We start from the raw sequence: 12,929 nt of genomic DNA on the forward strand, positions 1-12,929 counted from the left end.
GTTGCAGCACAAAAGAAAAGTTAAATGTCATAAATCTTGTTTTCACAAAAATATTCCGAAAAAATCGGTAATGTGATTAATCATGATTAATCCATAGAAACCTGTGATTAATTTGATTAAAAATTGTAATCATTTCACAGCCCTAATTATTATGGGAAGTGTGAACAACTTTTGCGTTCATTATGAAAGTGTGGCAGGACAGATTAGAATATGACGGGCTGCCACGGTCTGGGTTACTATTGGTGAACTCTTCAACCACAGCATCCAGTTTGTTCTTGGTACCAAGATATGATGTTGATAACTGTTCATTGATAGCAAATGTTTCTGTCGAGTAAATCACAGCTGTAGGTTGAAATTGGGCTACCACAAAGGCCATGACACACAGTGATGCTGTGGCAAGAGCGAATTCATATTGTGTTTGAGATAATATAAATAATATCCCCTCATTTGTCCATCAGCTAACACACATAATGGGATTTTATTTGTATAAATGCATTTGGTTAGTGGGTAGGGAGTGTGTGTTTTCCAGTCTTACCTTCTTCCCACCCTGCTTTTCCACCATGTCGGTGTTGAGTGGGAAGTGGTCCAGCTGGGGGGTTTTAGAACCCCCACCTTTGGGCATCGTTCAGCTCTCCCCACGCCAAGCTTCATTCACGCTGCCATTGCATCGTCATCAACCGTCTGGAACAAAGAGAAAGGGGGAAAAGAGATGGGGGGGTAGAGGTTAGCACCTGGCCACTAGGTTTCTTTGAAAACACATTTACACACTGCCAGACAATGCAGCCATTAGTGCTACATCAAGCACTCTATTTTCAACCATTACCCCCTTGCTCCTGAGGAAGAGCAGTTGAGAGGGAGGACAGCCGGCTAAGTTGCTGCTACAGCAGATACGTCTGCCTAAAGAACTTAAAAATATGCTTTGTAATATGTGAAAATTAAAAAAAAACCTCAGTCATACTTCAACCAAAGCATTGATACACTGGAGTTAGGGAATGACAGACCAGGACACAAAATGTCACATATTGCATAACACCAAAGTTGTCAGCTACTGAGTGAGCTAGGAACAGCTGAGGAATGACTCCAGGAACGTGACTACAAAAAGCCAATTAGCTTCTCGAAGACAGCCGTCCCTTGTAATTGTGAATTTTCCCCCCATCCTGATTCAAGGAAACGCCAACATAGTCAGCCAACGACATTGAACATCGTTACCAAAGAGCCAAAACTCTAAATCTATAAGGTAGAAATGATTGGTTTGATCATGACCTTAAACAACACAGGGTTCTGCAATATCATATGCGCTCGGTGTTCTCATTCTTTATTTTGCCTTGTGCATGTACAAAACATGTGCATTACTACCAACTGCCTTCTTTCATGAAGCGAGGCCTTCAGCTTCACAGGGCCATGAATTAATCATACATTCCATCCCTTCAATTCTCCCCTCCATAATGCACTTTCTCTTCTGAGTGCGTCCAAGTATAATCATCCTTGTGACTGACTGAGTGACTGAACAGATGAGACCATGGCTGCATTATTTTTTCGGAGACACTGGCACTCCTATCTTCCCTAGCGCCACTTACATGTCCCCGCCCATCCCCCCTTTCTTTCCCTCCGCAGTTATCCTACTCAAAGACTGCTATTTATATCCCTCCAGTCAAGTCAGTCAAGTCAAGACAGCCACCGAGCCAGCCAGCCAACCGGAGAGGCACACAAGTACAGAGGATGTACTGCTCCCCCTTTTCTGGTAAATGGAAAGAGAGACACATGAGACGCAGCAAACCACACCCCCCTTCCTCTCTCCTATGGCTCATTGTTATTCCCCATTCGCTACTACAGTGAGGCTCATTTCAACATCTCCTAAACTTCCACCTTCACCACATCAAACAATGTGGAAGGGAAGGTCAACTACTCTCAGTGTCACACACACACACACACACACACACACACACACACACACACACACACACACACACACACACACACACACACACACACACACACACACACACACACACACACACACACACACACACACACACACACACACACACACACACACACACACACCTTAAACTGGGTCAGCTGGGCTTCTAGAACAATAATCTCAGCAGTATTTTGGGACAACTATGATGAGCAACTGAATATTTCGCTGACATGCGGAATACAGGAAAAATATGTCTGCAAACTCCTAGTCGCACAAAGGTACAGTTATGGAGAGGAAACCCTGTTGAAAACCACAGGCCTCATTTCCTTTGTAATTCCATCCCAATCAAAAGATACACAACATCTGCTAACAGTGTGCGACTGACTTTGTGCGTGCGTGTGTGGTTCACTCAGTGAAGTGTTGTTATCAATAAATACTTGAGTAGTTCCATATGTGTATTTGTGTTAATAGGACTGTTTGAACCAATTTGTTAATGTAAAGCTAAGTTTTTTCAACAATAGAAAAGTATATCTTTTGTGATGTGGTCAAGCAGTATTGCATCTGATCATACGTTCTCCAGAGCTTGACTTTTTATTTAAACCGTAAGAGTACATTTTGCCAAAACGTTGAAAACACTTTAGCAGGATTAGAGTAAACACGATGCTTTGAATCATGAATGTAAGAATTTAGGTGTCTTAAAAACAACAAATACAATAATAATAGGGCTGTGAAATGATTACAATTTTTAATCAAATTAATCACAGGTTTCTATGGATTAATCATGATCATTTTTTCGGAATATTTTTGTGAAAACAAGATTTATGACATTTAACTTTTCTTTTGTGCTGCAACTCAGCAGTTCTTCAGCAGTTATCATTGCTTTTCCATATGGAACATTAATATAATCTTCATCCTAAACAGAATTCGGGTTCCTTAGCCATTGTGTGGTTGAATAAAACTTTTTTTTTAAAATTAAACAGAAATTATTTGAGCTTCTTAGCCATAGGATGGTTGACATTTTTTATATTTTTTGTCACACAACCATTAACCACACCATGATACAATCTAATGCCTCTAAAGGCCCTCTTAGCTACTCGGTCTTTAGCCAGTTGGTGAGGCAAACTAACTTGTTCAAATTCTCTGACAGTAAAGCTGACCGCTTCTTTTGCACAATGTGTCCGGCGAGTGAGTCTGGTTTGGCGCATTCCACTTGAACGCCCCTCGCCGAGCAACACATGCTTCGCGTTGCGGTGGTTAGGCGGGTATTGCTACGGTGAAACGATAACGTCTTCTCGCAGAGTGTGCATATCACCTTGGTTTTACTGAATGTTCGATCTTTGTTTTTTTGGAACACGATCTTCCCGTCCAGAAGGTCCTCAGGTTCATCAGAATTATCCATGTTGTTTGTTTGTTTGAATGGCAGCTGCCGTCTGACTGCATTAGAGCGGCGACTAGTGCAGAGGCGGCGGAATTGGAAGGTCCTTCTGCGCATGCGTTAAATGCGTTAAAAAAAAACAACGAATTAATCCTGTAATTTAATCATAACGCGTTAACGCGTTATTTTTCACAGCTCTAAATAATAATAAAAATAATAAAATCAGCCTTTAATTATTTATACTGCTGTTGCCAGTACTATCAAAGTAGCACTTTTGTAACCCTGAACTCTATGACCCTTTAAACATTTAACATACTGTATTGTACATTATGTCCATATTGGTCAACAGGCACGTACACTTTCACAAACTGCTTTTTAAAATGACCACCAGGCTACTTAATTTCATTTGTGCATCTAATGAAAACCACAAGGTTGGGTTTATACACATTTGCAAGAAGATTAGTGGCAAATCACAAGCTTATGGTAATTGTAATGAGCAGCAGAGGAAGTGAACTTTCTAGGCCAGTATCCTGTTTCTAGACAGCCACCAAATACAAAACAAAGCAAGGCTGTATTTTGAGGTTGACGTGATATGAAAAACTTAGTGTGGGGAATTAACACATAACATTATTATTACTAGAGTAGCACGCAGAAGAGTCCAGACCTTAACCAAGGTCCAACAGTCTCCTTAAAAGAAAACTCAAACCACACCAAATTGGACACACTGATATTAGTCCCCTCAATACTTTTTCCATCTGAATCTACATCCAGAATGCTCTGGGAAATTGGTGAAACATCAAAAATAACCAATCTTGCAATCTTAACCAAAGCTAAGGATCCAAATCAAAATGTGAGTTCTTCTTTGGGTCATTACCCACCAAACACGGTAGTCAGGTTTAATATTTGAATGACCCGCAGACTATGGCCACATCTCTTGATAATACACATGCCCTGACCCTAACCCAGAGGAACAGCCACGTTGTGTTTTAATGTTTTATATGTGACATCAATCAAGTTAAACCTGGCCATTGAGATGATAACTGCAGAGAGGAGATGGTAAAAGGTGAGCCAAAGGAAGAATATCTTCCAATCAAAGGACAGGACCTGCGAGTACAACTATCCAATCCACTCTCCCTATCTTGTGCATAAATGCACACACACACCTTTCTTTCTGAGCCCTGTTACTTTCTCTCTTCATTCTCCTGTAGCATCCTCTCCATCCTCTGAGCCACTCCCTCTGCGGTCAGACAGAGGCCAACGCTTCAGCATATTGCAGCATACTGTGTGCACACTCACAGACGCACTTACACAGACCACAGGTACACACTTACATGGGACGTCAAAGTAGAAGGGTACTTAATTTCTCAAACAAATTGCATTAAGGCTGCCTTGAAGTTAGGACAACGTGTAGTAATTTAAAAAGTGTCAAACTATTTCAAAACTAGTGAAACTGTCATGCAAAATGAGCACTAGTCATTTAATTAAAAATAAACAATTTCTCCAGTTGAAATTATTTTGGCCCCAAAAGCAGATTCAATAGCAGAGTTAGTCCTTATAAACTACAAATAGGAATAAAAGCTGACATGTAATATTGGCAGATGCAGCTTTAAATTTAATCATTTTAAGCATTTTTAATGTTATATTCATTAATGTATTTTTTAAATAATATGACAGGATGGTGTAAAATCCTACGGTATGGTTTAGAGACATTTGTTAAACTAATACTGAATGAAAAGACCTCACACACGGTTCATTGGACCTTCTTCTACCATACATAATAAAATACAGCAACAGGGAAACAGATATGTTAATGCACATAAAGGAAGTGAAGGTGCAGAGATGAAAAGCTGATGTTTGCGCAAACCCCAGGCCACTCCTAACTCTCACTGTACACACAAAAACACACCTCAAATGTTCCACATTAACAGCTGAACAACACAGCAGCTGCATAGAGGGATGGGCACGTTGATCAACGTCTGCTCATGTGTGTTGTGTGCACAAACCTGGTTGCCTATTGCACAATCAGACAGCACACTCTTTGACAGCCAGACAACTGATAGCTTGGTGTTGGTTAACAGATGCGCTATGGCTCATGCATATAAACGGAGATAGAGGAGCAAATGTTATATAGGTCAAAGTGTCCTCATACCAGAGATGTTTATGAGTCAACTTCAGTTCATTCTTTTCTCAGGCCAAGTTCTACCCCCTTTGGAAAGTCATCACCTTAAATCAGTGAACATCTCAACAAAATACATAACACAAAAACGCTGCAGTGTTAAAGGAACTGAATAAAAGAATCCTGGAACTGCCCCCACACCAAAGTTTAATGGGTTCTTCCCAAATCCATACTGCATACTTCCACCAGGTTTCATGGTAATCTGTTATTAATGCATACTCTTGTAAACAAACTAACAAACAAATGGACAGGGGAAGAGCTTCCTTAGTGGAGGTAATAATCTGTGTTGCTACAATAATACTTAAACATTTAACTTAGTTAATAAGCATCCAACATAAATCATGTTACAGCAATATTTTCTGTGCCACTAGCTAAAGGCTATGGCTAACAGCTAAAAACATATGGGCAGTCAATAGCCAATGTTTTTATCACATTCTGCATAAAACTGTAATTTATTTACATCAAGGTACTGTACTTCCTGTCCCTTAAACCAAAGGCTACAAAAACATAATATCAACCATACACACTGACACAGCCTGTTGTGTTTGGTTTGGGCATCACCCACTATTACACATAAGTTATATGAAGGTGGTAAAATGTACAACTTGTGACAGGTGAGTTTAAAAAGGCTCACACTCAAGATGATTGGGTTCCACTTGCTAGAAAGGTTTTATGCACTTAACCTTACGAAATTGTCTTTCTCTGCTCCCCTCGCCTCTGTGTTTGTGTGGGAAGGACAGAGACTGTGGAGAGCCTAAGACACCAGGGTGAAACGTAAAGCAGAGAGAGACTACTGCAGCCGAGGCTCTCACACCGAACTCAAAAGAAACATGTGCACATAAATTAGGTAAATAATAAAAAAAATTGCCTTGCGCCCACCTACCCTCAGGCTACGGCAGGGGAAAGATTGTAATTTATTGTAGTCGTGTGCTATTCCAGCACACGTCTATGGATTGCTAGTGTTTGCCTCAAACCTCTCACTAGGCTACCAATGTGTTTTTATGTGGATGGTGACTGGATCATGTTTTTAATGTTCAGGTGTCATCTGTAAGTGTGAACTATTTTCTCCCTCTGTATTCCTCATTCTAATTAAAGATTAAGTGCAATGGTGCAAGAACTAGTTTTATTCCAACAGATCCAGAAGTCATCAGGCGAAGTCTGTGGCCTTGACCTGACTTCAAGAATAACATTCGCCAAATTCTTGTGATTGTAATGTCAAAATTATACCATATCAACCAGCCATTGTGTGGATACCCAGTAGTGCCCATGGATATCTATTGACATGTTATGCAGGAAAACGGTGTACAGGACAGCAGCAGCAGCTAACTAGCCTGTTTGGTGTACAAATAAACCAGCCGGGCTTGGCTGCTGTATCCTGGCAACCAGAGCCCAGCTTGGCTGCTCAGTCCCTGACCTGGGCCCATTCACTTCATTATAAACCTGTGTAGGGAAAGAGGAGAGCAACACACACAAACATGTGTGCTAACACATACACAAGCACTCGGAGGAAAGCTGCATTATGCGTGACGAGAACTGAAAAGAGCAGAATTGCTGTGTGCATAGCATTGAATAAAAGAACAGAGCTTATCTATACTTCTGGAGGGTGGATGCCAAGCTCCTCCACAAGTCTGCTATTGGGAAACAGGAGGGTTTAGAATGCTAGCCTACCAACTTGCATTTAAGGTTGTATTTCAGCAAAACAAAAGTTTTTTGGTTCAATAGTTTCATCATATTCAATTTATTTTTCAACTCAATAACATATCCTTATGGTTAAATATCGAAATGAGCAGCAGGTGATAAACAAAGGCATTAGGAAATGACAAACATATATTTGAAATGTGAGTAAGTGGGAGTGGTTCCATTATCCATAAGCTCTAGGAGTTTATAGAGCCAGACAGCAAGAGAGGAGTGAGATGTGGGGAGGAATCCAATCACTTGTTCTGATTTCCTATTCTGAGCACGTTTACTCTCCCTTATACCTCTCTGTTCCATCCAATAAGAGCTCAGTGCTTACTGCCTGCCTGCCAGTCTGGTAAATCATACCGTCTTTGCCAGTGACCTCACTAAAATAGTTGCAGGCCTGTATGTATATATATATAGATATATATATATATACAGAGAGAGAGAGAGAGAGAGAGAGAGATAGATATAGCAGTGTATGTATAAGTGCAGCTAGGCTACAGGAAAGGCCGGAGACAATCTAGTGCTTTTTTAGCTCTCATCTCTCCAATCCCTCAGCTTCATCAGTGCTCTGACTCATTCTCATTTCTCCCCCCTCTCCTCTCTGAGTACGTCTCTCTCATCTGCCTTATTCTCAATCTCTGCCTCTCTCCTCTCACTGGCAAAAGCCTGACATTGCCACAGCAACGTGTCAGCACACACGCAAGCAGGCAAGCACGCGCACACAAAAACACACACACTGAAAGCCTGTTGCCTAGCAACTCAAGGATGAGATGGATGCAGGGCTATCAGAGAAGCTAGTGAAATTGCTGTGAACGGAGAGAGGGAACCAATTGATAAAAGAGTACCTCTACGATTCAACCTCAAGCAACAAGGATTCAATCACTTTATGACCTTTGGATCACCGTCTGACCAAACAGGGCTGTTTCACTCATTCACAGCCTCCTTTGTGCTGACAAATGTCATTTCTAACATAGATACTACAGAAGTAGACAGTTAGTGGGCGGGAGTCACAATAACAAATTTTACAATGCAAAATAGCAAAACAGTCCAAAAAACATTATAACTGGAGTATTCACACCATGCAGCAGGGAAATCAGTGAAAGATTGCAAAACAACCAGCACCACAACAAACACAACAACTACAAAAATGACACCTCAAACATCAGCTGAAGACACATTATCTGCTCCAGTTGTCTGGATAACTCGGCCTTATTTTCACATCCCCAACCCCCTGACTTTTGAGCTTGAACAGCAGCAGTGATGGAAAGAACAGCAGCATGTTTGGTTGACCCATCTTTCCATTCAGGGAATATACTCAGGCTGATTAGGATCATAACCAAACAGCAAAGCACAAAATGCACCAAAATAGCAAATTTATCTTTAAGTGTCCTAGTTACCAGACACGATTCTTTACAAGGGGGACTCCAGTTAAATATTGTTTAGCACAAGCTAATTCTCTTCCTGTGGCTGGAAGAAAATGCAGTATTAAGTTACTGCTTAGCTAATATAACATATCCTACTGTTGTGGTTTTGACGCTAAAAGCATGCAAGTGGCAAAACACAAGTTTTCTTATTATGAAGCAGTCACAGGAAAGGCAACATGATGGTGAGCTTAGGACTTGAAAAATCGTCCATCCAAAATTAATCTACAAAACATTTATTTTTTTGACAGTGGATCAGTTTGAAATATATACACAGCTCAGGTGTGGTGCAGCCAGAATGAGCTGTTAGTCAAAGCGCTTCAAGCGACAGGCTGCACAACTCCTACTTCTCAGAGAGGTAAACAACAACTTTCTCTGTGCGCTGCTCTTTGCAGACTCATAGGTCTGCAGTACAACATCAGATCACAGCTGCTCATAGAATGAAGGAAAAAAGGCCAATTATAACTCGACTTCACAAATAAAATCACAATAGTTGGTTTTGCTGCTGAGCCCTGCCGGCTTTTGTGGTTACAACCAACTAGAATAGACACAATATCAACCTGAGCTTAAATCTTCGAAGCTGCCACTTTAAGTGACATCCACTCAAAATATGAGTACTGATGCCATGTAGACTGTTAGTCCTGAAAGATTTTAAATCTAAACCCTTATAACCTTTCTACATCACATATGCAAATTGTGCATTTTATGAAGTTCAAAACAAAATTCAATGGCTCAACATGACGACAGAGAGCCCCTCTCTCAAAACAGAACTATTATAACTCATATTTGGAAAGACAAAACAATATGGACAATGCATAGGTAATGTTTATGCCTTGATAAAGATATACATTTAATACTCTATATCCTAAACATGAGATCATCAACAACTTTAGTTACCAACTAAAATAAGTAAATACAGCAATAGAGCAGTAAAGCAGAATCAATAAAAACGAGATGTGATAAGCAGAATTATAACAATAATGACCTCTTCAAATAGCGGATGAGTCATCTGCAGATGGTTAATGGTTATATTCTTTCCAGAGCAAGAATAATGGACATCAACTGAGGATAAACATCATAATATACAACACACAGATCTAAATGAAAAGTAAAAAATGACCCATACAACTCCCAGGTCCTATTCATAAAGACAGAAACGTGTACTACATCTTAATGTGATTTAAAGCACCAGGGGTTAACATCCCAATGTCCCATACCTCATACAGCATTTGCAGCCTCTTTCATTTAGGCTCTTACACTAATCATACCAGTGACGTCAATTAACGACAGTGTACGCTGCTTATAGCTTAGGGCAGACACTGGGGGGGAAGCACAGGTTTATAACACCGCCATGCTTTTTTTTTGTGAAGTACAAAAGTCTCAGCTCTGGTTTCACCACTGTAGTGACAGCTAGCAACCAGCCTTCCAAAAATAATTCCACATATGTTATCTTCATTTAACATTTTATTATGAAACTAAAAAGGGCTAAAGGCCAATTCACTGAACCCTTTCAGTGTTTTTTGTTGATAAACTGGACAGTAAGGAACAAGCTATTGCTCCAAGTAATGCTCAAGATAGTATAACATTTAGAGGAGGACAACCCTTTATGACATCATAATTTAGATTTGGTTCACAAAGTAATGATTAGAATGGCACTCAGTAGAGCTCAAACCCCAGCCAAGGAATGCACCAATTTGCAAACTTATAGAAATCAGTCCCCTAAACATGCCTGTTTTCATCAGGATGCACAACTAATCCCCTGAGAAAAGAGTGAAAATGTTCTTGGATCCACACCAACATTTACCGGGTTCTTCTCTGACTCATACCACATCCTTCCACTAAGTTTCATGGTAAATTATCCTGTAGGTTTTGTGTGACCATTGTTACAATCAAACAAACCTACCAACAACAAACAAATGGACAAGGGTGAAAACTGTCTTGATGGAAGTAATACCTATTTATATACAAGTATTTCAAGAATCTAGATCCATTCCAACGTTGAACTTTGTTTAAATTTTCAACTTATAATAAATAAACTTGAGGCATATTTGTTCAACTAATCTAAAATGTGTGCTCAGTCACCAATTGAAATCATGAAAATGTGACATTTTTGTAAACTATTCAACACAGCTGGAGAATGAGGTAGAGCTGGCATGTGTAAGAGGTCCCATTCTGTACTGAACTCAGAGCATGATGGTTGTATGGTAAATGCTTTAGCTTCCTGAGCCACTCAATCAGTTTGTGATTGTTCAGTATGCAATATGTTAAGATGTGGTTGTGTGTGTGTCTGATCTAGATCATTATTCTCCAGCAAGAGACTGACAGAGAAGATAAATGATTGATTGTGTGTGCCTGGTGGAGGGAACATGAATGAGTGTTCGTTCAAGCAAGTCTGTATGGTCGTAGAATGTGAGGCACGAAGACTAGATCCACATTAATTAAGGATTACGTGAGGAGGTAAAAATAAATGCAGAGCGCAGGGAGAAAGCCTGGATGGATAATGAACAGTGAGAGAGAGGCAAGGCAAGAGAGGCACAGAGGGTGGATATGACCTTTCCACAGATGAGCATCATAATGTCTCTCACACACATGCAAACACACACACACAGACTGAAGTAGAAATCGCCAACATCTGAAAAGCATCCCTCATTTGAAACAAACTGTATGCCGTGATGCAACCCTGATAAAACCAAAGCAGTTTTAAGTAGAAGCCTGACACATGCACTGTTTGTAGCAGCTGTAGGTTTGTTCTGTTGCGGACCTAACTACATGGGATGCCCATTTTTATCTCCTCCCTACTTGTTTTGCTCAAGCAGTTATAGCTCTCTCCTTCTTTTATTGACTTTCTCACTCATTGCTTCTATTTGTCATCACATGAGAACAATATATGAGGTCAGTAGCTATGGTAGACAGGTGGAATGACCTAGGAACAGAGTTGACTTGTGAGGGCCCATTCAGTGGTAAACACTGGACACAGGCTGACTAACATGTTGCACTCAGGTATGTCTACTTGTTTTGCTGGTGTGTTTGACAATGCCAATGAGCTAAAAACTAGCTCCAAAATTAGCATCCACCACTCACCAAATGTGATCTGGAAAATTAAATTAAGATCAGTTTCCATTGGCATTGCTGAAATAATGCTACAGCACTACAAACTTTATTCACTAAAACAAAACCGGTTTTGCTACGTTTTACAATTCCATGATTGACCCCCGATATCTACCAATGCGTAGTGGGAGACATGTGATCATGTCCATTTTATCAAACTTAACCTAGCAGTGAGGACTTATCGTTAAGAGTCTGCAAGAATGAGGCAGCACATTGACGGAGTTGCACCAGTGTTCCAGTTGGTAACCTTTCTCTGTGACTTCTAAAAATAAACACAACCAATGATGATGCTTCTTAAGCGTGATAGAAATAAATAAATAAATAAATAGCCCCACATGTAGAATACAACGACGAATGTGTCAAGAGAGCTCTTGGTGTTACTAGCGGACACCCGTATCTTGTGTTAAGAAGATCACGTGATATCTGGAGCGGAATTAATACTCCATGCTCAGCCTCTCGCCTGAATAATGCTGAGGATATGATGGTGTTGTGAACGTGTCTGTGCAGAAAACCTCCTGCGGTGTTGGGCATGTGTGAAAAGCAAACTGCCGGTAATCTCTCCACCAACTCTCCTGATTTTACCTGTAGGTCAAGCTTGAAAACGGCCATAGCGACTTGCATACACAGCAGGTTGAGCGGCCAAACGTCTCCTCTCTTAAATCCAAACTGAGTTAGTTTAGCTCCTATCCCAGCTCTCTTCACTTTCAGTAATGATTATACTGCAATCTGAGCTAACGTACATACTCTGGTTGATTCCATTAAGATGCTAGTGCTTCTGTCAAACACCTGGACAGTCCCACTACCAACATAAAACCCCTTAGACATTCCCACATTTCTTCTGTATACATTTTTATTTGTTTTTAAATGTTTCTGTTATTCACTGAGTTTATTTTCCTTACTGCTGGTTTCGGCAGTTGCAGTGTAACGTATGCATTATCAATTTGTTGAGGGAGAAAGTACGAGCACTTGTTTGGATGCAGGTGACGTCCCTGATGAAAATGCAGGAGAATAGTTGTCATTTACAAACAAGATTGTGCCGAGGTATGAATTGATATTGCACTTTTACGATTAATCGTGCATCCCTATTGCAGCTGCTCTCTTAAAACATTCTGCCGCACTGCTTTCTGTTATTACACAGGGATCAGAAGGAGGGACAGGCAGCTGACTTATGAAGACAGAGGAGAAGGAGAACAAACAGCAGAGATTAGAAGCAGACTGACAGCCAGACAAGCAACCTGATGCCTA

The 12,929-nt window shown here is 40.5% G+C and overlaps 1 protein-coding gene across 2 annotated transcripts in view; it reads right to left on the minus strand.

Annotated features, from left to right (window-relative positions):
* The window catches only part of ankrd11 (ankyrin repeat domain 11), a 93,833-nt gene that overhangs the window by 25,027 nt on the left and 55,877 nt on the right, over positions 1-12,929 (minus strand). For both annotated transcript variants that reach the window (XM_053443043.1, XM_053442970.1), the window contains exon 3: positions 536-681. In XM_053443043.1, coding sequence (XP_053299018.1) covers positions 536-622 — 87 coding nt within the window. In that variant the 5' untranslated portion in view covers positions 623-681. The remainder of the gene's footprint in view (positions 1-535; positions 682-12,929) is intronic.

The sequence above is a fragment of the Pleuronectes platessa genome, chromosome 1, assembly GCF_947347685.1.
Source record: "Pleuronectes platessa chromosome 1, fPlePla1.1, whole genome shotgun sequence".
In the NCBI taxonomy this organism is placed as follows: Eukaryota; Metazoa; Chordata; class Actinopteri; order Pleuronectiformes; family Pleuronectidae; genus Pleuronectes; species Pleuronectes platessa.